Here is a 23,630-nt window from a genome sequence, read left to right on the forward strand (position 1 = left end):
AACCTCAAAACTGAGGCTGAATACCAGATGGGCACCCTCCTTTGTGTCCCCATAGTTCAGTGTCCTCTGGGAGTCCCAGCAGTGCCCACCCCTGGGTGTAATTCTCATCCCCTCTATTCCCTCTGTGCTGCCTGTCTGTTAAATATGCTCTGCAGTGAAGAGATGTGTTTGTGGGCAAAGGTCATCAGCCACCTATTTTCCTGTGCTGTGTGACTCTGCTGGAATTTCCTGTGGATGGCACAGTGTGTGATTTTTGTGTGTACCTCTTTATTGCAGCGTCAAGCCATTCGTTCAGCAGGCCTATCCTATACAGCCATCAGTCACAGCTCCCATTTCAGGTAATCCTCCCGTTTATCCTCTGCCTTACAAATACTTGAATTTTGTACTGAATGTGATTTATTAACTTCTGCCTTTGGCAGAGCCACTACTCAGGGTCTCATGTGTCCTCCAGCCAAAGGAAACATCAATCCCAGTGTCCTATTATTACGTATATATATATATATATATATAGTGTCCTATATTGTATCTTAGGGAAAATCATTGTGTTTGGTTTTTTTTTTTAAATAGGAAGCACTAATGCATATGCAAGGAGTTGTGATGTGTGATTTCCAGTCAGCACTCCATATTGTAGGAATTACTGTAAAAAATGAGTAACAGGATGTTTCCTTTAGAATACCTACATAACAAGAATACACCTTAATTTATTTTAAACTGAACCTCAAACCCCTTCCAACATCATATATGTTTAGCCTTAAGTATAAAACTTCTCTATGCATCAGGTTGTTTATAACTCATCCTCTCCTGGAGGTCCTGCTTTGCCTGGTGCCACTTTGATAAGTACCTAATTTTATTCTGAATTCCATTGCTCAAATTGATCAAGCCCTTCCCATGGCTGCTTCCCTGCTACTTTTCCCAGGTTCCTTCCATGCCTGATTTCATGAAAGCTCATTATTTCTTTGCAGATGATTTCTCATGTTATGCCTCCCTTGCCAAATGACCCCCACGCTTCTGACTCTGTTTGTGCAGCAAGTTTTTGACTCTTACCCAATTCTTTATGATTTTATAACTTGCTCCTATTTAATGCTTTGAACTAAAGCTATTTTCTGCATTCATGAAAATGCCTTTTTCTTGATATCCCTAATTTATAACATTATTTTCTGAGACAGGTATTTTCTATTGTATTCTTTTATCCTTCCATGTTTTCTCTCTCAGAATAGGAACATCAGTATTTCTAAATCTGACAAAACTCATGCATGAGTTTTTGCTTCATTAGAATTCCTGTTCACATCTACCTAGTGACATTTGTAATTCCTTGTTTTGCACAAGCCTCACACCTTCATTGCCTAAATTTGAGGGTTGGGGTCAGGTACCACATTCCCATTATGGGATATGTTCACACATTGCCTCTGACCTCTCCCTGCTTCTCAGCCTAGTTCAGGATAATCTTTATTCTCATACTTTTGGTGACTCTCCCCTGCCTTTCTTGTGCCTGTGTCTCTCCCAAGATGAGTTTTTCCTGTGAGTTGTGGCCTTTCCTATTCCTTTACAGTTTTCTTTCCTTCTTGTCCAATTTTCTACAATGAGAACCAAGAGAGAGCATTTATTCCTTCTCTTGAGGTGAATTAGAGAGGGTGGTTAACATCCCTTCTCTATCTAGATCATGTCATTCTCTCTTTATTATCAATTTGAAACCTTTTTTTTACTTTTTAGGGTATGATTCAGCTCTCTACAGTAATTATTTATTATTAGCTGTATCATAATGATGCCTAAAAGCTCCAAAAGAAGTCAAGACCCAATGTGCAAATACGTAGTAAGAGACAGTCCCTGCCCTGGAAAGCTTGTACTCTAAACAGGAGAGGGGAATTGAGAGTGGCAGCAGAAACAGGCAAAAAGAGAGGTGATTTACTTGTAAAGTATGGCACATTAGGAGCCAGAAATGGAGTCAGTTCTCTTTACTCCCAAGGCAGTAATGTCTGCTGTGAGCCTTGATGCCAGTTTCCAAGGAAGGGTGCAGTTGTAGGTCTAGGTGAAGTCTATAAATCTCTGTAATCTAGTATATAATTTAAACAAAAAATCTACAGTGAGTTACAGCCCCAAGGAAACAAAGTAGCAGATCTTTTCTTTCTGCCATTATTAGATTGCTGGGCTGCCACCTCTTTTTCTACATATTGGCCCGAGTTTTTCCAATTTTAACTCATCCTGAATTAATTACTTGCTAAAATTAATATAAATATCCAAGGGCCACATGCATAATTCCCAATTATTTTTAATTGAGAAAATATAAACTGAGGAAGTGTCAGCTTCCTCATGAAGACGTTTCCTCTGTTTCAGGCTTTGAGCCCACATCAGCTCCAGCTCCCTCCGTCCCTGCGTGGCAGGGCCGATCGATTGGTACGACCAAGCTGAGGCTGGTGGAGTTTTCAGCCTTCCTTGAGCAGCAGAGGGATCCTGAATCGGTAAGTATTTATTGCCCTTGTGTCCACTGATCCCCAGCTTTGCCCCTTTACTCCTGATCTTCAGATTTTCTCCTTTGCTCCTCATCCTCTGGGCATGCCTTCCTTCGTGTGTGATGGAATACACCTGGTGTCTCTGTGTTCACTGCTGCTCTGTGCAGTATTCCTTTCACCCTAGGACTATATTTTCCTTTCTTGCCCTCTTTTTCCCCATTTGCAGCAGCCAGAGGCCCCTGTGAAAGCAGGCAGGGTTTGCTCTGGCGCCTGTCTCGCTGCTGACCTAGTTTAGCAGGTGTACCAAATTGCATTGTGTTCTTGGCAAGAATTCAGTGCTTGAACTCTTAAGTTAAAGCCTAATCTGTTTCCTAACCAAAACAAAATTAAGGACTTGCCCAGAAAGCGTGCATATTCTGTATTGGATTTTTTTTCTTGAAGTTTTTTATTTTCTTTTAATTTTTCGTCTGTATACTATACCTGCAAGGGTAGTTTCTGAAGTTGGCTGTAATGTTTCATTACTCCAGTAAGCCTTGAACTTTGACATTAATCACCATGTATTTACCAAGTGCTAGGTAGCCTAGCACTGATTCTACTGCATCACAAATAAATTGAAATAACTTCTTTCAGCTCAAACCTGAGAATTTTTTTTTGAGATAATTTTTGAAAAGCAAATACTGTCCTGAATGGGTGATATGGACAGGCCATTCTTGTTCAGATTCCTGACAAAATACAGTAGCCTGGAAAAGAGAGAAGCTATCATTTTCTTTTTATAATCCAGCACTGGAAACCATAGCATTTATGGGCTCTGGCCAGGGGTGTTATCCAAGGAGTGTTTACCCTGCACAGTGGAGGTTGGAGACATAGCCCAGAAACCTTCCAACAGAGGAATGCTCCTGGCAGGGACACATCCCCGTGAAAACACACCACATCTCAGCTGTTCATACACCAAGCACGTGGCAGCGTGCTGCTTTGCTAAATGTCAGCTTTGCAGGCTGAGTGAGCTTTGAGGTGCAGCAAATGTTTGGCAGCAGGTACGGTTCTCTCAGCACTTACCTGACTGTTGGGCGTTCCTGGCTCCCCTGGAATCCCTTTGCCTTCCCATGGCAATCCTGCCTCTGGTGGGCTTCACCTTAGAGTCCTCCAGACCTCTCTGAAACGTCTGCACCCCCAGCCCTGAGTCCCTCCAGGCAGCAGTTTGGATTTCTGCTGCTGGGGTACAACATCCAGGTTTCCCCATCAGTCACCCTTATCCAGGCACAGATTTCCCAGCCCTTGCTGACCCCATGGAGCATGTCCTGCTAATTTATGGGCTCTGCCATCCCCAGCCTGCCCCACACCAGGATGTGTGTGTGTGTGCTCCAGGTTACTGGCAAACCAGGATGTGGCCATGTGATGCTCAGCCTTGCTGTCTGTGTGTGAAGGCAATCTTACTTCTGTGCAGTCTCATTGGCTGTTTTGCCACCTAATTATCCCTTTTCCAGAGGTTTTTATAACATAAATCTAAATACAAAACCCCTGGGCTAATATGGTGGAGTGCCTCTGTATCTGAGTTGTTATGTCAAAGGGAGCAAACAGGAGCTGAGCAGCTTTGGCATTGCAGAGAGAGATTGGAGGTGTGAATCAAAGCATGGTTACCCAGGATGGCCCCACAAGTACTGTAAAGCCTTCCTTGGAGTAAACTAAGATTATTTGAGATTCCTGAGGGTGCAGAGGCCCACTGGGTCTTGTCCCAGCTTGCAAGAAGACTGCTGAGAAACCCACCTTTCAAAATGCATTTATGCAGGAGGGTTTACAGAACAAGCAAGAGCATCAAACTACCCAGACTTGTTTTAAAAAAAGCAGTTACTTGTGCATTGTAACACTGCAAAAATGAGACCCTAGGAAAAGTCAATTCCCAATTTAGTTCATTCTTGCATCCAGGTGGGGCAGTGCTCTGCATGGGGACGTCCTGCAGCATCCAGACGGGTGCCAGGGACCCAAAGGACGAGCCCCTACGGCACTGAGTGAGCATCACTGCTTGGGAGAGGGGAGTCAGGAGCAGGAGAAGGGTTGCTTACATTGAATTAAGTAAATTTGATTATTTGGCATTGAGAGGGCACTGGAAAAAGCCCCCAAGCCAGTGTGGCCAGTTCCCAGGGCAAAGGGAGAAGGATGTTTGCTGGAGAGGCACTGGTGTGCAGGGGCAGCTCTGCGATGCTCAGACCTCTCCAACAAGCACCAAGAGCTCTCCTCGGAGGTGAGAGCAAACCCCCATCCTCCTGCAGTGCCATTGCAGAAAATGTGAATTCTGCCTGCAGCTTTGCACACCTTTCTTTGTGTGGCTGTTGTGTTGCAGGTGTGGTTTGCACTGCAGAGGAAGAATAGGGTTTTATTGCTTTTCACATGAAATCAGCGAGGCAGGTGACCTGAGTGTGTGTCTACAATGTGCACATGAGGTCGTGGAGGCACGTGCTGTGATTGCAGCACCTCCCCTGTGCCTCTGCTGACCTCAGAAATGAATGTATTTATGTGCTGCTGCAGGAGGCGTGTAGGAGTTCTCCTCTACCTTCTGAAAAAGGACAGTTACAGATTCATTACGTTGCTGACTTTTCACAGAAAATTATGTAAATTAGTATCTTCATCAAATGTGCTTCCAACATTTCATTAAAAAAAGGTGACCCTTCCTCCCTCTATCTCCCAACACAATATCAAGCCAGAAAGCCTCATAGTAGTAGAGGCAAGTAGACCAATTCCACCTTAAAATGTAACCTGGAAGTTTATTGAAAACTGTGTATTTGGCATGGAATCTGGGGCAAGGACTTGATCCTGGCAGACCCCTTGCAGTCCCTATTCCTGTGCAGAAATTAGAAATTTAGGTTTGTCAGCAGTGGAGACTCCCACAGTGGGGCTGTGCATGGGCACAAAGGTCCACCCACAGGGAATTCCTGGTAAGAGTGGGGCCTTCAACATTTCTGTGGCTCTTCCAAAGGCAAATAGTGTTTAAAAAAAGTTGAAAAAAAACCCCAAAAAACTCAATGCCAGGCAGTTTAATAGTTTAGTTTAGAGTGGGCATTCTGGAGGGGTGGAAATCAGCTCCATAGAGTCCTCTCACTTGTGGACAGCTGTTGATCTTTTTCCTTGTTTAGACACAAAATTGTTCCATTTACAAAAGAGAAAGCTATAGAAAGGAAAAAATAAGCAACTCTCACTGTAACTCTGCATGGCAGAAGATAGTCTGGGCAACCCAGGATGGCACAGTTGCAAAATATTGGAGCACTGACTCTGCAGCTGAGGACGGGTAAAATTGCTCTACCTTTCAGATGAAAATCAATTCAGTTTACAAATGTCAAGCTGTATTTTCTTTTTGTGGCATTTTGTGCTTAAGTACAATTCCTAAATGGTGCATAGGAGTTTCCCTTGCAGGTCCAAGCAGCAGCATTTCAGTTACCTTTGATTATTCCCTGCCCTGCAGAACTCTGTTCTCAGCAGATGGAGCAGTTTTTGTGCCCATCTGTTGCTTCCAAGACAGGTTTGCCTTAATGGGGGCTTTCCGTTTTTATTGTGGCGCTCTGAAAGTTCAGAACAAATGCTTAAACCAAGCAATCCCATGTTCCCTAACAAATATAAACTGAGCATGCAGGCAGGTTAGAAAGGATCTAAGCAACTGACTGCTACACAAGTAGATATAAAATTCAAAGACTATAATTGAAATGAAAATAACTCAAAATCTTTGTATGTATCTTTGATTTTCAAGCAGAAAAAAAACCCTATCACCACCCAACAAAAAAAAGCCCTTTCTTGTCTTCTTTTTTGAGGTTTCTTGCTCTTGTTGTCACTTTTATTTAAATTGTGAGCACTTCAGACAGTTTTACGTTTAAAATATCTATATAGGGCTATAAAGAACATGGCTGATGGACGTTTTCAGTATTAGTCCACCCATCCAAACTGTCAGATTGTGTTAGGTCCAAATTTCAAAATGTATTTTAAAAAGTGGTGAAGAAATAAAACATTCTTTATGTTTTAATTCAGGTTTTATTGTTGTTGTAAAAAGACTTTGTGAGCCCGGGGAGAATTGTGCCTGAGACCCAGAAAGGGAAAGCAATTGCTCAAGGGCCATAAAAACAGCCTGCCATCATTAGCCAAATGCAGTAAAATTCACCAAAGTTAATCAAACCACCTAAGTGATGAAAAATAAATGAGATCTTTTCAAAAGAAGCCCTCCATCCTTGAACAATATCCATTGTTGCAAGGATTGTTTATCCTTTCTGTACTCCCTGTAAACAGTATAAAAAGCAGTCCAGCATTTCACTCACAAGGAAGTCCTTGGTTTAGTGTCTTTGTGATGTGAAAGGACAAGAGAGCAAACTCACATTAGGATGAATGTCTCAGAACTGCAGACTCAGGATTTGAGGTCATTTTAATCTGGAATCAGAAAAAGTTTTGCTAAACACAAGGCTCATTTGTTTTGCCACTCAGGAGAGCTGCTTGTTTGCCCTGGGATGGAAATGTTCATCTCTGTGAAATGTTAATTTTCGAGTGTCCATAGTTAGAAGTCCCAAGAAAGCATTTTAAAGAGGTTCAGTATAAACACAGGCTCCAGCTGTGAAACTGTGGCACGGCAGCAGATTTCCCATCCTGCAGGATTCCTGGGGCACCCCATGGCTGCATGATGGGAATGCCAGGCCAGCTTCCCCAGCCCAGCTGTAGAGAGACGTGGACTTCCCAGGGAGGCTCCTGGGGCCACAACGGGGTCAGGTGCACTGGGAGCCCAGCACCATTTATCCCCCACAGTCAGCCCACAGCGGGAAAGCCTGCTGGGACCTGGCTGTGCTCTCACTGCTGCCTTCATGGACCTCTCCTCCTTTCCTCAAATCTGCTGCCAGGGAAATCTCCCAGCAAAAATGGAAGTGCGGGGGACACGTGGGTTGGGTTGGCACTGGAGTGGGGTGGGCTGTGGCTGTGAATTCCCCACTCTGCCTGCCCCCAGCACCTGTCCTGGCTCGCCCCAAGGGCTTTGCAGCTGGCTGTGCCTCTGCCCTGCATCTCCCCAACTCGTCCTACAGCTTCCCCCACCCCTACATCCACCCCAAAACCCGGCTGCAGAGCCAGGCTCTCAGAAGTTGGGAAATATCCCCTGCTCTGCTCTGCAGAGAGCAGATAATGACACGCTCACGTGTTCATTTGTTCCTCTGCTGCATTCAGTGGAGATGTAGATGGCCCTTCTTTGATAAGCAACTATTCAGTAGTTTGTTTTCTTCTGCTGTTGAAATGCGTGGCCCCGTGCCCTGCTCGCTGTGCACTGTCTAACCTCCCTTCCAAATGGAATTAATAATTCCCTCCATTTGCATTTCACAGATGTGCTAGTGCAGTCTTTTTGGATGAAGGAGCATTATTACTCACAATTGAAAAACCAAGAAGTTCAGGTGCAAAAGAATGAATGGCCACTGATTTTGAGGGTCCCCTTTGATTTGCCATGAGCTTGATTTTGCAGAATACTTAACATTATTGAGAGCTTCCTATAGTCAGGCACAATTTTCCCATCTGAGCACTCAGCACTTCTGAAACTGGGACTGCGGGGTCTTAAATCAGACAGGCCAGAACTGAAAGATGCATTTTCATTGTTGCAGAAAAGCTGATGGAAACATTGTGTAAGCACCTTGCCCAACCAGCGAGTCCCAGTTTCACGCTGGGATTGCTGTGGCAGTAGCTGGGAAGTGCTGGGCAACATTGTGGTGTCAGGGAACTGCTTCCCTCATCGCCTACCTCCCCACTTCTGCAACCATAAAGTCACCTAAAACCCCCTTTTACTTCACATTTCTGATTCAATCCCTGAGCAGATCCAGGCAGGAGTCTGAATGCAGGGAGGTCCATGAAAAACCAGATTGCCCGTGCAGCTGTATGGTAGCATACATCACAGAAAGTTCAGTTAACGTTTCACAGGAATGTGTTAAAAACCTTAACAACAGGACTTGGTACAGACTCCAGCTATAGCATTAAAATGTCGTGTTTATAACTCCCAATCTGCTTCAGTGGAGGACAACAGCAGCAGGAATTAAATATTCAGTTACTAGTGTTTTGGTGGAAATAAGAAAACTTGTTGGCAGACCAAGTGGTTTTCTTACATCAGCAGGAAATTAAAGAGTTTCAGATTTATGAGATACGGCGAGGCAGCAGAGCTGAGGCTGGGCAGGGTTTGGGTTAGAGCTGCACTCAGACTGCTGATACACCAGTGCCGGGGTTCCAGGCAGCCCACCCCACCTGGCTCCTGTTCCCCCCAGAGGCACAGTCACTGCTAGGACAGGTGTGCCAGTGGGATTTGACAGGGTTAAATCACAGCTGTGCCCCTGGGTGCAGCGTTCTTGCACTCGGGGTGCTGTGCCCATGAGCAAGGTCATTCCCACAGAAACAGCTGCCACCTGCCTTCCACCTTGTTTAGCATCCACATCACCCTGTGGATGGGGAGCCATTCACCCTCCATATGCTGATCTGTATGGTTGTGTCAGAACATAAGTGCAGAACTGGTGAGGAGCTTTTGCAAATGTATGTGCTGGCTGATAAAACAGATGTAGGTGGTTTGTCTTTGTTCTGCACCAGCTTAAATGCTTGCATCCCCTGCCATTGGCAATTTGTCTTGGTTCTCTTAAATTCCTAAGTGGATTATAATTTTTCTCGTGGTATTATTTGACAACAGTCATATTTCATGGCTTTACTGCATTCTTTGGATAGCTAGAATTTTTCTAAGGGAAGGAGCTCAGCTTTAAGAGGCGGCCATCTCCAGGGCATGTCGTGTAATGCAGACAGCAGACAGAGCTGAAAATGTTCTTCCTATTCTTTTGTACTTGTGTACTTAGAAAATACAGGATTTGACTTGTGATGGTTTATGGCATCTAAAGCACATTATTGCCCCTATGGCAGATGTAAATCCTTTAAATGCTTCAGCGTGAGTAAATTCCTCAGCAACTAATGTACTTCAATGACTCTGGAATACTCAGTCTAAATCAACAGTGAATTCTCAATATAATGAGGAAGTTTTTAAGCTTTTCAGACACTAATGGGCTCAAAAATCTAGGCAGAAAAACTTTTCTCCTTTGCCTTTATCTATGCATCAGTTGCTGTCGTGGAGCGTGTTTGTCTAAAAACGATAGGGATCATTTCAGTATCCATTTGCCCTGCTCCAGTACTGCATTATCATTTGTTAGTTTGTAGAAATATGCCATGTCTAATTAGCTTAGTAATGATTGTACTTAGCATAGGAATTGCAGCAACATAAGGAGAAAATAATCACACATTGCAATATCAAAATAAACATTTTTGTCCTAAGAATGTTGTCAGGTGATGTCATACCATCTGTCCTACTGTACCCGCTCAGAAATTTTGCTGCAGCAGCATCTGGTGCTTTGGCGAGCTCTGCAGACAACTGTGGCAGCTTTGCAGCTGCCTCCAACTCTGCTTTTATATTTAAAGAGTATTAAGACTTCAAGCTCCATGCCCCTTTAAATGTGTTTACTTTTACTGAAGTTTGGATCCTGAGCAATTTGTATATTTGCCTGGCTTGCAGAATAAGGTACAGTGTGTGAATTGTCTTGGGAGTTTGCAACGGCCAAACTGTAAAATACAGCTCTCCCTTCCCCCTTCCCTCCCCAGCCATCTTTGGGCTGAGAGAGAGAGACACCCTTTTGGGGAGGAGGACAATTTACAGGAGAATCTGAGCCCTCAGTTCTGTTTCCATAAAAATGTGGTTATTTATACAACCTGGAACAACTCCAGGAGAGAAGACTGAGAGGAAACAATCCCCAAATTTTTTTGCTTGTGGAAATGCCTTAATGGGATGTTATGTTTTCCTTTTTCCTTCCACAAAATTTAGAAAGAAATACGGCCCTGCAAAAAAACACAGGCTCTATCTCATTTTTGGCCCCATACCCAGATGAGTGTTCTCTGGTTCTAAATTCAGATTTCGCTGTGCTAGATGATTTTTTAATAGATTTCAATTTCATTTCCTAAGTGCAGAAATCCAGCCAGTCCATTTCCTTTTCCCTAGTGTTTTGGACATCTGCTAGGGAAGACTCTGCTCACACCAAAGGAAGGCTCTGAGTGCTTGCCCAATTCATTTAGATTTGTCACTTCAATTTGTTCATTCAGCAGGTACATTGTAAACAAAATAGCTTAAATGAGGTTTGCTTTGGGGTTTTAAATATTTTATTTGTGCCTAGCTTTTGGGAATTGCCCCTTATGTACAGCATCTGTTCAATATGACAGGGTTCTCTAGTGTTCATTGACTGCATATCAGCTTTCCCTTAACTGAGTTAGCAAAATGTTTTGTGATCTGCGTGGTGAAAACCCCCAGTGTTTAATCCTGCCACTCTGGAGCTCCTCCACTCCGCTCTTGTGACCCTGGGAGGTGCTGATTGACTGGTGGAGGGTCTTTCATGTTCATCCTTCCAGTTTCGTTTCGGGTGCTGAAAGGTTCTCTTGGAGCAATGGCAGCCCCTGAAAGATCATGTTGGACTCCTTTGGAGTGGACTTCACTAGGCCAAGGATTTCCCCCAGGCAGGAGAGGCACTACTGGGGGGATTGCTGTGATTATAATGAGGTGTGATGGGATGAAGTTAAGAAATAGGAAATTGAAGCTGAATGTGTTTTGGCAGGGATGGTCAGCTACAGAGCCTGCTCCCGAGGGAAGGGGGAAAGTTGGGCTCTTGAATATTACATGGGTCGAAATACAGGAGGACAATGTCTATAGGAGCAGCAGTGCAGAGTAACTGGCCTTCTTGTCATCCTGCTGTTAAAAGGAAATGCCCTCCATCTCTTTTAGTTGAGATGTGCTGCAGGTAGAGGTTTGCAGCGTGCATGAGTGGGCTCTGCGGCACGAGCAGAAATTCAAGCTCTGAGGACACAGGACATGGAAACTCACTGTTTCAAGGAGCAAAAATAGCTTTCCTCCAGAGCACATTCATCTTTTTATGCTCAGTGACGGGCTCTTTATCACCGTGCTGCCACTGGGTCTTGCAGTGTAAATTACCCCCTTGCAGAGGCCCATGCTTTGGGGTTTGCAGTGGGGACACAGGGTTTTTTTGATGTTGGCCCTTGTTCACAAGGGTCTGTGACACAATCAGTGAAGTTGTTCCTGGAAACCATACTGCAGAAAATCCCAGGAGCGACGTGTGAGCCATTCAATCCATCAGAGCACAGCCCCCTGCTGTACCCACCCCCTGCTCCTCTCCCACGGCGCTGATTTTCCTCTTTCTCTCTCGCAGTACAATAAACACCTCTTCGTGCACATCGGACACGCCAACCATTCTTACAGCGACCCCTTGCTCGAGTCGGTGGACATTCGTCAGATTTATGACAAATTTCCCGAGAAGAAGGGCGGCCTGAAGGAGCTCTTTGGGAAGGGGCCTCAGAACGCTTTCTTCCTCGTCAAATTCTGGGTGAGTAAGGGGTGGTGGGGAGGACTCGCCTGCCCACCAGGGCTGGGGGAGGTGTTCAGCAGCCTGGGGGTGCCTGTGGAAATTGCCTCTGTCATCGTGCTCGGGTGCAGAGCTGTTTGCCCTTCAGCTGGGACAGAGCTGGCCCCGCTGGCAGCTCCCCAGGAGCCAGGGCAGATGTGCCTGAGCTCTGCCTGGCTCTGCAGCTGCTGGGCAGCAGCCAACAGGTACCGAGAGCCCCGTTTGGAGATGGGGAACTGCCATCTAGTGGTCCAGGGAAAAGCAGGGAAGGCAGGGAATTGAGCCTGCTTTTGGGGATTTCCGAGGTGCAGCTGCTGCCCAGTGCAAGTGGTGCAAGGATCAGTGCTGCCATCAGCCCGTGCTTGTGCAGAGAGGACCAAGCAGGAGGGGAGCTGAGCCAGCTGTGAGCCTGGGAGGCTCACAGGGCTTTGTTTCTTGAAGCACATCTGCTTTCTCCTTGGCTTTTTGTTAGTCAGCTATAGGACTCAGCTCCATAACTTATCATATTCAGAGCAAGGGTGAAAAAATAATTTGAATGGAGAGCTGGGATGCTGCTAATTTATCTAGTCATGATGAATTTCATTGAAAAGCCAGGTTTATCTTACTGTATTTGCAAAATCTCATGTCAGCGACGTAATCATAAAATAATAAAATCATTTAGGTTGGAAAAGGTCTCTAAGATCATTGAGTCCAACCATCATCCAAGTCCATCCACTAAACTGCTAAAAGGTTCACCCAAAAGGATCAGAAAATCTGCAGGCTGAGCCTCATGCTTATACTAAAGCTTTTTATACTCACTAATTCGTTGGGGTACTTTTTTGTGGTATACTCCTTTTCATAGCAGCAGTTATCATTTATTTTTTTTCTTTTAAAACTTCACTAAAATGGGCATATTCAGGGTTTAGTTACAGGGTGGACAGGTTAAGGCTGAGACCAGAAGAGGTTGATCTGGAACCACTGCTTATGATCAGATTTCCTTGAGTTTATCTATTGGATTTGAAGTACTCTACACCTTATAAATCCCCCAGACTTCATATCTTTTCAAGATCTGTGGCACCAGATTTAGGAGTGGAAACTGAAATAAGGGAAACTTTTTTTCTCAAATCTGGAGGTAGAAGGACTAAGCCACTGAGCAGAAGCTGTGCTGGACTGCAGAAGAAACCCATTGAGAAATTCACAGAGCTTGAAACTGGGCCTGTGAGCTGTAGACCAAGTGTTTGAGGGCTGGCTGAGCAAAGAGGCCAGAAAGAGCAGACAGCAGAGCAGTGGGAGCTGAAACACAGTGGGCACCAGTGGCCTGGAACAGGCAGGTGAGAATGTGGGGTCAAAAAGAGGGGGCAGTGGGAAGAGGGAGCATTTGGCATAAGAAGCCTGCAGGGAAACACAGGGATGAAGTACAGCAAAGAAGGTTTCTGGGAGGTGAGAACAGGACAAACATAACAGCAGGAGAAATCCGGCTGCAGTGGAGCAGAGCTTGGAGTTAAGGGTCTGTGACCACTAAATACATTTCCTTGTGAAATTTGGCTTGAGCTGAGGCCATCATCTCACCAATCCACTCTGTGTAATAAATATTTGCAAAGCACACTGGCAAAAATGAATGTCACTTCACATGCCTGTTCTCATCCCACAGAGGATGATAAGCCTCAGACTTTATACTAGACGTGGATGGAGCAGAGATTTATCATATGGTAATGGATGTATTGTATGTTCTGCTTTTTCTCCACGTGGAAATTGATTTTCAGGCATACTGAATGCTCAAAGGTATACCTAAAGCCAGTAGAGACCTTCTTTGGATCATTGAGGTCTGTGGTGTTCTCCTGCCTTTGAAAATCCAAGTGCCAGCCTCCTCTGCTTTGTCTGCTCCCAGCAGTGCACACCTTTAGCACTCCTGTCCCAGTCCCACACCTGTGACGTGGGGGTGACACCACCCCTCCACTTCAAGTGCTCACTGACAAATCAGACTCGTGGCTGCTGTAAGGGCTCAAGGTGATGCCATGAAAAAAACCTCTGTGAAATGTAAAATTCTGTGTTCAGCACAGGTTCTGAGTAGTGTTCAGGAAACAGCACAGTGAACAGCAGAGACAAAGAAACGTTGTGTAGATGTTCAGAGGGTGAGTGTGCAGCTGTGTAGCTAAAGCCTGTGACATGATACAGTTCAGCAGTCAGGATGTGCAGACAACTTCAATCCAACATTGCCTAACCTCACCGTGCCTTCCAACATAATGGCCTTTTAATACAATTTCGTGCTGTATTAACTTAGAGATTAAAAAACATACAGTGCTAACATCCTTCTGAGTTATACATTAAAAATGTGGTGAGAACACTTTCCTGAGCTATGATCTTAAAATAAACCAGTGGATTTTCTCTCTCATCAAGTGGGAGAGGCAGGGAGAAGGTGCCTGGGGTAGTGTTTGAGTGTTGCAAGAGTCACGATGAATGCTCTTCTAGGAAAAACTTCACACCAGTGGCCCCCAGTCCTAAATGTATGTAGGAATATGTACAGGATAACCAGAAGATAGCTAGTCATGAGAATTAGATCCCAAACTGTCAGCTCACTGTCCTTTATTTCACCCCCATAGGGCATTTCTTCAGAAAAAAAAAAGGATGCCATTCTCTTTTTTATGGGGAGTGTTAAAAAACTGTTTTAAACAGTCATAATATCACCAGAAAAAAGCTGGCACAGGTTGCTGACAGTGTTTTTAACCATATAAGTCACCTCAAATTTATTCATATGAAAAGAGATTAATTTTGGCTGAATGAAGTATCTGGTTCTGAATAAGTATCTACTCTCTCATCATCTGCTACCTCCTCCTACTCTGTAAGTTCACCTCCTCCCTGCTTCTGTTCATGATGTGTGGTTATTGCTTAGTCCCAATACTGTCTCACCATTTGTTTCCCCCTTCCCATCCTTTGTGTTGCCTTCCTCCTTCATTACATGTAGCCATCAATCATTTGCTCAGCACTGTAAACTACTGCATCCCAGGTGATCGGGGGTCCTTGTTTTGGTGGGCAAAAGAGGAAAGTGAATTTTGGTTGGGCAAATAATTACAGGTGTGAAAGCACTCTGAGGTGAATCAGTGAAGAAAAGGCAGGGTCTGAGTGAAAGAAGCCAAGGCAAACTAGAGAAGGGAAGCTGGAGAGTGTCATATGGGAGAAGCTTGAAAGTGAAGGTCAGGATTTGGGATGGTGACCCTGCAAATGGATTTAAGGGAAGTCAGCATGTCACTGGAGGCAGCACAAAGAGTGTTTTGTTTGGACATTAATCGAGCTGTGGAATGGGTATATGGGAAACAGGAAGACCACAGATGAGTACTTGTGCTGAGGATGACTAAGGCAGAAAGCAGCTGAGCTCTGGGAGCAGGAAAGAATACTCCTCTGGCTCTTTCCCATTTAGTTCTGCTTCAGGCTGCTCACCAGCACAGTTTGCCCTGGTGTCCTGGTTTCATTAATAAGGTTTGACTACAAAAAAAGTGGGAGGGAAAGGTCTGAGATCTTGCAAGAAGACATTTGCCAGTTGTGGAGTTGACTTAGCAAGGCAGCGCCGGGATGGAGTACAAAGCAAAGTTTGCTTTGCTTTGCAGAGCTTTATTGGTTTATGCAGATTGTATCTCATGGGAAACACAACCTGATGCTGGGAATGGATGAGGTTCTGGCCCTGGTCCTGGTGACACATCTGGATGTCACACTTTTGGGCCTCTTCCTACCTAGAAGTGCAGGAGGTACAAAAGGAAGAGACTCCTCCTCCTACACCACCTCAAACAACCAGCCCCACGCCCTGCAATGCAATGCCCTGGTCCTTGTCTTGCACCTGGAATGCAATGACTCTGTTCCTCTGCTTTATCCCAGGTAGTCACTGGGAACCACAGAGTTCAGGGAAATTGCCACAGAGACAGACTTTTACACTAATAGAGGGAATTTTACTCTGTGTGTTGTAAATAAGGAGCAACGTACTGATGGTGTGGCACAGGAAGTTTGTGTGACAGGGATATGAGACTGGAGATTACTGAGTTACAGAATTAAAACAAAAATTAAGGTTGGTAAACAAATGTAAAAGCTATCCTAGAACACTGATGCAGAATTCAAGGAAGGCTAAAGAGTATCTGCAGAGGAAACCTTTCCCTGAGTGCAGGTTAATTGCATAATCCTGCTTCTCTCACCTTATGGGACTAAACCCAATCTATGCAAAACAACCAGGAATAATTTGTGCCATCTAACCTTAATCTGAGTATGGTCAATGTTCCTGGTGGTTAGTTTGTGACTTGGGAATAGCACCAAAGTTTTCTGCTCTTTGAAGTTCCAGTTAGCCTGTCTAAAAGCCAAGTCAACACAGGGTGCCTGTGCTGGTTTCTTTTATTGGTTCTATCCATGTTCATATCTAGTGCTAGCCCCACTGATTGCTCACTACTATTCCTAAATTCTCTAATCCTAAACAATACACTTAGGCCTCCTAGACTAAATCCTGCTGCTGTAACTTTGTTATTTCTCTCTCAGTTTTTGCCTCAACCCCAAGTGGAAATTTTGAGGGAAATTTTGCATGGCTTTTCCATGTAACCTACAGCAGTGTGCAGTGGGTCCTGCCTCCATTGGGATCCTTAATGCTGGTGTAAGCATGCCTTGCAATCACATGCTGGGATTTTGTGTCTCTCACAGTGCCAAATGCTCTGTGCCAGCCTGAACTCTGATTTCTGCAGCTACAGGGACAGATTTGGGGGCCAAATATGTCTGAAAGGAGGAGGGATGTTCTCTCATTGGTCACATAGGAAAAAAACAACTGATATAAATTAATGTTGGCCTGTCAGGCTTTCTATGGATCTGATCCACTGACTTAATTTCGTGTTTGCAGTAGCTTGAACTGTTCTTCCAACTGAGGAAAGCTTAGCCAGAGCTCACTGCAACTCTGAAACCAAGATCCAAACTCATCTGAAGATGCGTGGATGATATTAATTGATGTTTAAAATGAATGCCTCTATTTGCAGGAATCTGCAATGCAAACTAGGAGTTTTAGAAAGTAATGCATATTATAATTAGGGCAAGCTTTTAAAGATGCTTTGAAGTCCTAAACATTTTTGAAATTCAAATGTGGGATGGAAATAAAGGAATCTACACAATAAAGGGGCATTAAATTATGTCTCCCAAAATTTCACTGTTTTATAGATGTAAATATATGCCATAATTAGTGGTAAGTAACATGAGGAGGATAGTTAAGTTTATTCCTATTCTTATTCAAAACAGCTGTGGCATGAAAAATAATGCTCCTTCTCTTTGTGATACACTGGAACAAACAATTTACCCATGTAATCAGTGTTCAGAAATGGCTTGTGCCTGTGGTCTCCTCCCACCCCCTCCTGAATTTATCCCCATGTGCCTCCAGCCGTCTTAAAAGGTGCAGAGATTCTTTGTGCCTTTCATTCACACACACACAATTGTGGCTACTGCCTTTCTCTTTCTTTTTTCCTCTCTCTTTCTTTTTCATTGCATAATCCAGAATCTTGGAGTTCCCTTCACACACACACAGCGTCACTGCCAAATGATCTGCAGCTCACAACTGGGGCCTGCAACACGAATGCCTCCAAGGCCAGCATGCAAATGTATGCAAAACAAATGAGATATGGAAGAAAGCAGCCATGCAATTGCTTTTCCCCATGGCAGCCCCCTGGCCCGGAGAGGAGGACCCTGAGCACGCTGGTGCTGGGTGCCCAGGGAAGGGGCAGGGCGCATCACCAGCCCAACCATGTGGCAGCCCTGGACACAATTCCTGAGCTGCACAGCAGCGTGCCAACGGCCCAGATGCTCCCTTTGGAAAAAATTGCTTCACAGTTTGGAATCCCTGCTCTTTGGTGGAGCTCTGGAGAGGAGGAGGGGAGGCACGGTGCGGGCGCACGAGGCACCCAGCGCCCCACGGCCGCTCTGAGCAGCTGCTCAGCCCTCGGTGTTGTTCATAAGTGACCTTATGTGCTTCGTGTTAATGCTGAGTGCCAGTGCAAACTGCTCTGGCCCTCCCCAAATCCCACTCTTTCCAGTGGGTGCTGTTTTCCTTCTACTCAGCAGGATGGATTTAGAGTCTTCTCAGCAATTTTTGCTGGAGTTGCTTTTTTGTTAGCCAAAGCTGTTATTATTACACAAGCACTCTACCCTCTGCCTTGCCTGTAGCACAGAGCCCGAGAGCTCTGCGGAAAGGAATGGGAAGATAGTTTTTAAAATTTATTTTTACTTTGGTTGCAGCCATCTCTCTTTCGGTGCAAGCTCCAGCACACTGGCAGAGACTTCTCCATTCAGTGTGTCGAACACTTGGTGCTCTTAATATGCAATATTTCCAGTGCTACCCATTGACAAGCTGTGCTTTATTAATGAATTAATCATGCTCTTGCACTGGAGACAGGGTGCCAGAAATCCGAGTGCCTCTTCCACCTCCAAGTGCATTCATATAAAACTCAGTGCCCAGAAATAAATCTAAATTAGAGTTTTACTCTTAAAAGTAAAAAAAAAAAAAAAAATTAAAATTCCATTTGTGGTTTTGGGGTTTTCCCCCTCTAAATTGTATTGATCTTTAAAACTCAGTGAGTAAATGGACTCCTGTTCATTACATATGATCATCCCATAATGTTTGAAATACCATAATATTTGAACTCACATCAATATATTTGAAGTCACCATTCAAGCACTTATTTACCTGTATAGGCAGCAGGAGTGCTCCCCAAGCCCAGTGCCTGGAGCCCAGAGCACAGCTGCCTGAGAAGCTGTAGAGGAGGGAAAGCTGTTTTACATCCCAGGAAGGCTTGCAGCCCGTGTCTGAAATGCAGAGAACTGCTGGAGACAGAGCACCATGGAAATAATGCACCAGAGCTGGTGACAGCACTCCAGAGGCTTGGCTGTTGTCACCTGTTTCATAAGGATCATTGAAACAGGAAATTACAAGGAGAAGATTAATAAGATAAATTTCTGTATTTCAATTTTGTTGTTATTATATTTATGTAGCCCTGTCTGCCATAGGTAGCTCAGGGAGTGAACCACACTAAGTAACGTTTGCCTTTGGACAGTACCAAGCCTACTCGAACCAGAGCATCCCTGTCAGATACTCATTTGGTTAAAAAAGACCCCAAGGTGATTTCTCCTCATCTAAGAATTATGCCAGCATTCCGTGGCCATCAGGGTTTCCAGCCCCTGCCTTGTTTCTCATTTTGCTTTTGCTTAGCTTTAGCTTTCTGCCTTTTAATGCCCTTTTCTGCAAGATTTAATCTAGGAGAAGGCTCTTCCCCGTGTAGCAACTTGTAGGCTATGACAAGGTTGTGGAAAAACTTCCCTTGGAAAAAGTAAGTAGATGGAGTTTCATTAGTCATTCACTACAAAGGATGTTTTCCAGACCTGAAATCATTCTTGTAGCTCTTTGCTGAACACTTTCCAATTTTCCAAATCCCTTCTAAAATGTAGACACAAGCCCTGGAATCAATGCTGTAGTAATGAGCTAAAGCTGAATACCAGGGCATTCATTTATAACACATCACCTTATTCCCACATCTACAACTCTCACAGCTACATGGGTACTCACAACCTTTTGGAGAAGGAAAAAAAACCAGCAAAAAATGTATTTTAATTTCATCAGTTTGAAAAATACAATTTAGCTTTCAGATGTATATGTTTAGACAAATCCCTTGTTATTTAAGCCATAATAATGTTCTTAAGTCCTTAAGACAAAGTTGTTATAGTACTAAAAAAGGCTTTGGTGAAGCCTTCATTTAAGAGCACTTGCTTGCCAACTCCTATGATTTTTTAATGCTGGTGTTAGACTGTTTTCAAGAGTCTTCAGCTCTCAGCAATCTCAGCAATTAGATTAATATGAAAAATGTTTACAAAGAGAATTCTGTCCTTCTTTGAAAACACCTTTTCTGTATGCTAGACTCAGAAAAAAAATCGAAGAGCAAACAAGTAAATAAAGATAATTCTCATCTATATGATCATCATGGGACTTTTGCAACTATGTTGTAATTGCATAAGAGTGAATCATGACAATTGAGTGATAGTTTCAAGTGTTCCTCACTGCAACATCAGGCCCCAGCCTGGATGTTTTGTGTACACAGAACTCCTGGCGATTTCAGCAAGGGCTGGAAAAGCTGTGGCAGTGAACAACAGGGTGACAGATGGCCACATGTGTTGCTTTTCCAGGTTAAATGTCAGCATGTAAATAGAACAATTAGGTATTTTTTTCAGCAGGCTTCAAAATCAGAAGGCAGCAGATAAAAAGTTATCCTTTTTTAACTCTTAAACATTTGCGACTGCAGCTTGAAATGCAAGGTCTGTGCAGTTGATTTCTGACAACGTGAAATTGTGAGGGGTGGTTTAGTTATGATTTCTTAAGTATTTTGCTCATATCTGAAAGGAAAGAAAATGCTTTGCTAGTAAAACTGCAATTGTGGTAGCAGCAGGAATAATTGCATTCTAAGAGATTACTTCTATTATTATTGTCATTAATTGCAGCAGTGCAATGGTTTTAGGAGAAATCCCTGTCCTTCAGAAATTCCGGCGGAGCAGTGGTGGCGTGGCCAGTGGCTGCTGCAGTTCTCCACGTTTAGATGTTTGCCATGCTTTGATTGCAGGCCAGCTGTGATGGCAAATTGCTTATTTGCTATCAGCTCTGACCAATTCCTCACAGCTCCCTGTGACAGCCCTGCTTCAGATGCACATTAAACATTAACTGCTGACCTGGTGCGAGGCAGGTGCAAGGAACAAGGTGGAACAGCGATAGGATTTCTTCCTCTCATGCAAAATATGTGACTGTGGGGCTGTTTGTGTCACTGTGTGCAAACCTCAGGAGGCTGCTCCACTGATTAATTTACAAAGCTAGCCCCAAGTAATCTTAGACCCGTGTCTTCTCTGTACCACACACTAGCTCAGTGTGTGCTGTTATCAGAATATTGCCTCACAAGGCCATACCACAAATAAGGATTGCAGACAGTAAGGTGTATTAATGAGTTGTTGCCAAGTTAAAAATTAAGTAGCAGTTACAAATGACCTGTGGTGAGTGCTCCACACCAGAACTGTAGAATGGTTTGCTTGTAAGGAACCTTAGAGATCACCCAAATCCAACACCTTCCACTAGACCTCGTTACTCAAAGCCCCATTCACTCTGGCCTTGAACACTCTCAGGGATGGGGCATAGGTAAACATACCTGTAAATAAGGTTTTTAAAAAGTCTGAGGGTAAACATGAAGGTACCTGTTAAGTATTATGTATTCCATTTCTATATTAGGAATAGAACCAAGCAAAGTGGGACTTGCAAGTGAAGCAGCTGCAGAAGTGCATTTCCCTGCTAAAATGCTCACCTCGGCCTAACTTTCGAGTTCAGGTGATTCTTTGCTGTCATGCTGCAGTAGCTGATCAGCTATTTCCACATGAAAGGAAAACCCTGCCCACTCTCTCTCTGGGCATCAAAGATGTCAGTAGAGCTAATGCCTGAATCAACAAATCCAGCTGTGCACATCCCTAGAGTCTGCCTGTATCCATATCAGCGTGCTTTTAAATGGAGGGCTTTTGAAAAGAGCAGAAAGGGGTCCGTGATGTCAAAGAGCAGAGTGGCAGAACAGCTCCAGCACTGCTGTGGTCCCAGGGAGGCTGGATTCAGCAGGTGACCTGTGTGGTTGCTTTGTAGCCAAATTAATCCTGCTGTGCACAGGGCTTGGATAATGAATAATTGAAGGTAGAGCTGCTCCTCACTTGATCCTGCGAGTCTTGGTGTCTGATGCTACCTATCAAAGGCAGCTGGATGGTTACTGAGGCTGCAGGGAAATGCTGGGAGCCAGCAGCTCCGTCCAGAATGTTTGCTGGTGCTGGGCACGGCTGTGTGCACACGGGAAGCCTGGGGCTTGTGTCAGACTGCTCCGTGGAGTGCAGTTCTGCTCAATCAATGCCATATGGCCCGGCAGAGCCTTATCAGAGAGCAATCCTGTGCTGCCCAGCTGTCTCCTCTGCCATGAGGATTTCATTGCTTTAAGCTGAGAAGAGGAGAAAGTGAGCTGTGGCCTCTCCAGAGTGGGGTGGCTTGGCTGAATTTGAGTCTGAAGGCAGGTTCACTTCCGAGGGGCTGGCTCTGGAGCCAGGCTCCTTGCAGGTGATCATTCCTCTGCTCCAAGGATTTCATCAGCTATCTGCCAGACAAGAATGTCACCTGTAGCCCACATAAATACTGGGACATCTTTTATTGTCTAAAATTTGAATAAATTACTGACTTCCTAAGATTTTTACTGCAACAGTTAGGTAGCTACTTCCCTTTTTCCACCGTCACTGTCATCACCATTAAGCTCCCCCTGTGATTTGTGAAAAGAATCGTGAGCTAGCAACAGCTTATGCTGTTCACACTGTCAAATAAAAATATCAAATCTTCACCTTTTTCCCCACAGGCTGACTTAAACTGCAACATCCAAGATGATACAGGAGCGTTTTACGGAGTCACCAGTCAGTACGAGAGCTCGGAAAACATGACAATCACCTGTTCCACCAAAGTCTGCTCCTTTGGAAAGCAAGTAGTAGAAAAAGTAGAGGTGGGTGTTGTGATGGGATATGTGCCTTTAGGCATTTCTTACCTTTCCTGCACACAGACCTGTGGGGTGGGGTCAGGTCTCTGGTTGGTTTGCTGCACAGTGATATTGCAGCTGGGAACTAAGCCCCAGACCCACATCTGTCACGTACAAAACAGTTTTTGGGGGGGAATTTTATCCTAGAGCTGAAGGTTGAGCCTTTACAGATGGCCTGGTCACTGTTTACGTCCTTCTTAAACTGAGTATGTTTTCTGACCATAACAAAAGAAGGTTTTAATAATTCCTATTATTCCAAGCTTAGAGAAAGCCAAAAATCCTCAGAAACCATCTGAGCAATTGGTAGCTGGACAGCAGAAGTCCAAGAGTCACACCCTTACCCTCCCTCAGCAATCTAAGTCAGTCTGCTTTTCTTCCAGCTGTAGTCCTACATCTTTCTGTAGTTCATAAATTGCCTATAAAGTCATGCAATAATATATCTATGTTTGTATGTGCACACTTAAGTGTAAATATATAAGCTTATTTTTGCTGCTCCCTTTGCAGACAGGTGCCTCAAAATTCCTGTAAAATCATCATATCACAGTTTTTGGCTTAATTAGTTTCTACTCAGTTTGGGACTTTATAATCCTCATCTATTCAGTTTGTTAATTTGCAGGTTGGAGAACAAGTAATGATATTATAATTATTGATAATTAAAATCCCTTGCATTTCTAGCAAGGCGTAGCATAGGTAAGGCAGGGAGTCAGCAAGCAGGCTTGTGAGTGTGTCTGAACCACTTTCTCTTTTTCCTGTCTACACCAAAAAAAGGAGAAAAACTGATTTACCAGTCACTTTTTTTCTGTCTCTGAATGATCACATTCTAAATGGTTTTAACGTTTTCAGACTGAATATGCAAGGTTTGAGAATGGCCGGTTTGTGTACAGGATAAACCGCTCCCCGATGTGTGAATACATGATCAACTTCATACACAAGCTGAAGCATTTACCAGAGAAATACATGATGAACAGCGTCTTGGAAAACTTCACAATTTTATTGGTACGGTCTGGCTTTTTTATCTTTCCGCTTCTAAGATACTCTCAGGCTTTGCTCAGCTTGCAGTGTTGGGAACCAGTTTCCAAATCCCTCAGTCATTGTTGCTTGCCAAACAAACCATCCCACTGACTCCGGAATAATTCTCCTGGAACTGGGCGCTATAAACGCTCAGGATGAAAAGGCTCAGCTGGCTGTGA

General features: G+C 44.2%; 1 protein-coding gene across 9 annotated transcripts in view; it reads left to right on the forward strand.

The window, feature by feature from the left end:
• TEAD1 (TEA domain transcription factor 1) overlaps positions 1–23,630 on the forward strand; it is a 153,205-nt gene that overhangs the window by 123,276 nt on the left and 6,299 nt on the right. For all 9 annotated transcript variants that reach the window (XM_041423220.1, XM_041423223.1, XM_041423222.1 and 6 more), the window contains 5 exons: positions 277–338; positions 2,332–2,456; positions 11,684–11,857; positions 22,267–22,407; positions 23,284–23,436. In XM_041423220.1, coding sequence (XP_041279154.1) covers positions 277–338; positions 2,332–2,456; positions 11,684–11,857; positions 22,267–22,407; positions 23,284–23,436 — 655 coding nt within the window. The remainder of the gene's footprint in view (positions 1–276; positions 339–2,331; positions 2,457–11,683; positions 11,858–22,266; positions 22,408–23,283; positions 23,437–23,630) is intronic.

The sequence above is a fragment of the Onychostruthus taczanowskii genome, unplaced genomic scaffold (assembly GCF_017590055.1).
Source record: "Onychostruthus taczanowskii isolate IOZ18803 unplaced genomic scaffold, ASM1759005v1 scaffold76, whole genome shotgun sequence".
In the NCBI taxonomy this organism is placed as follows: Eukaryota; Metazoa; Chordata; class Aves; order Passeriformes; family Passeridae; genus Onychostruthus; species Onychostruthus taczanowskii.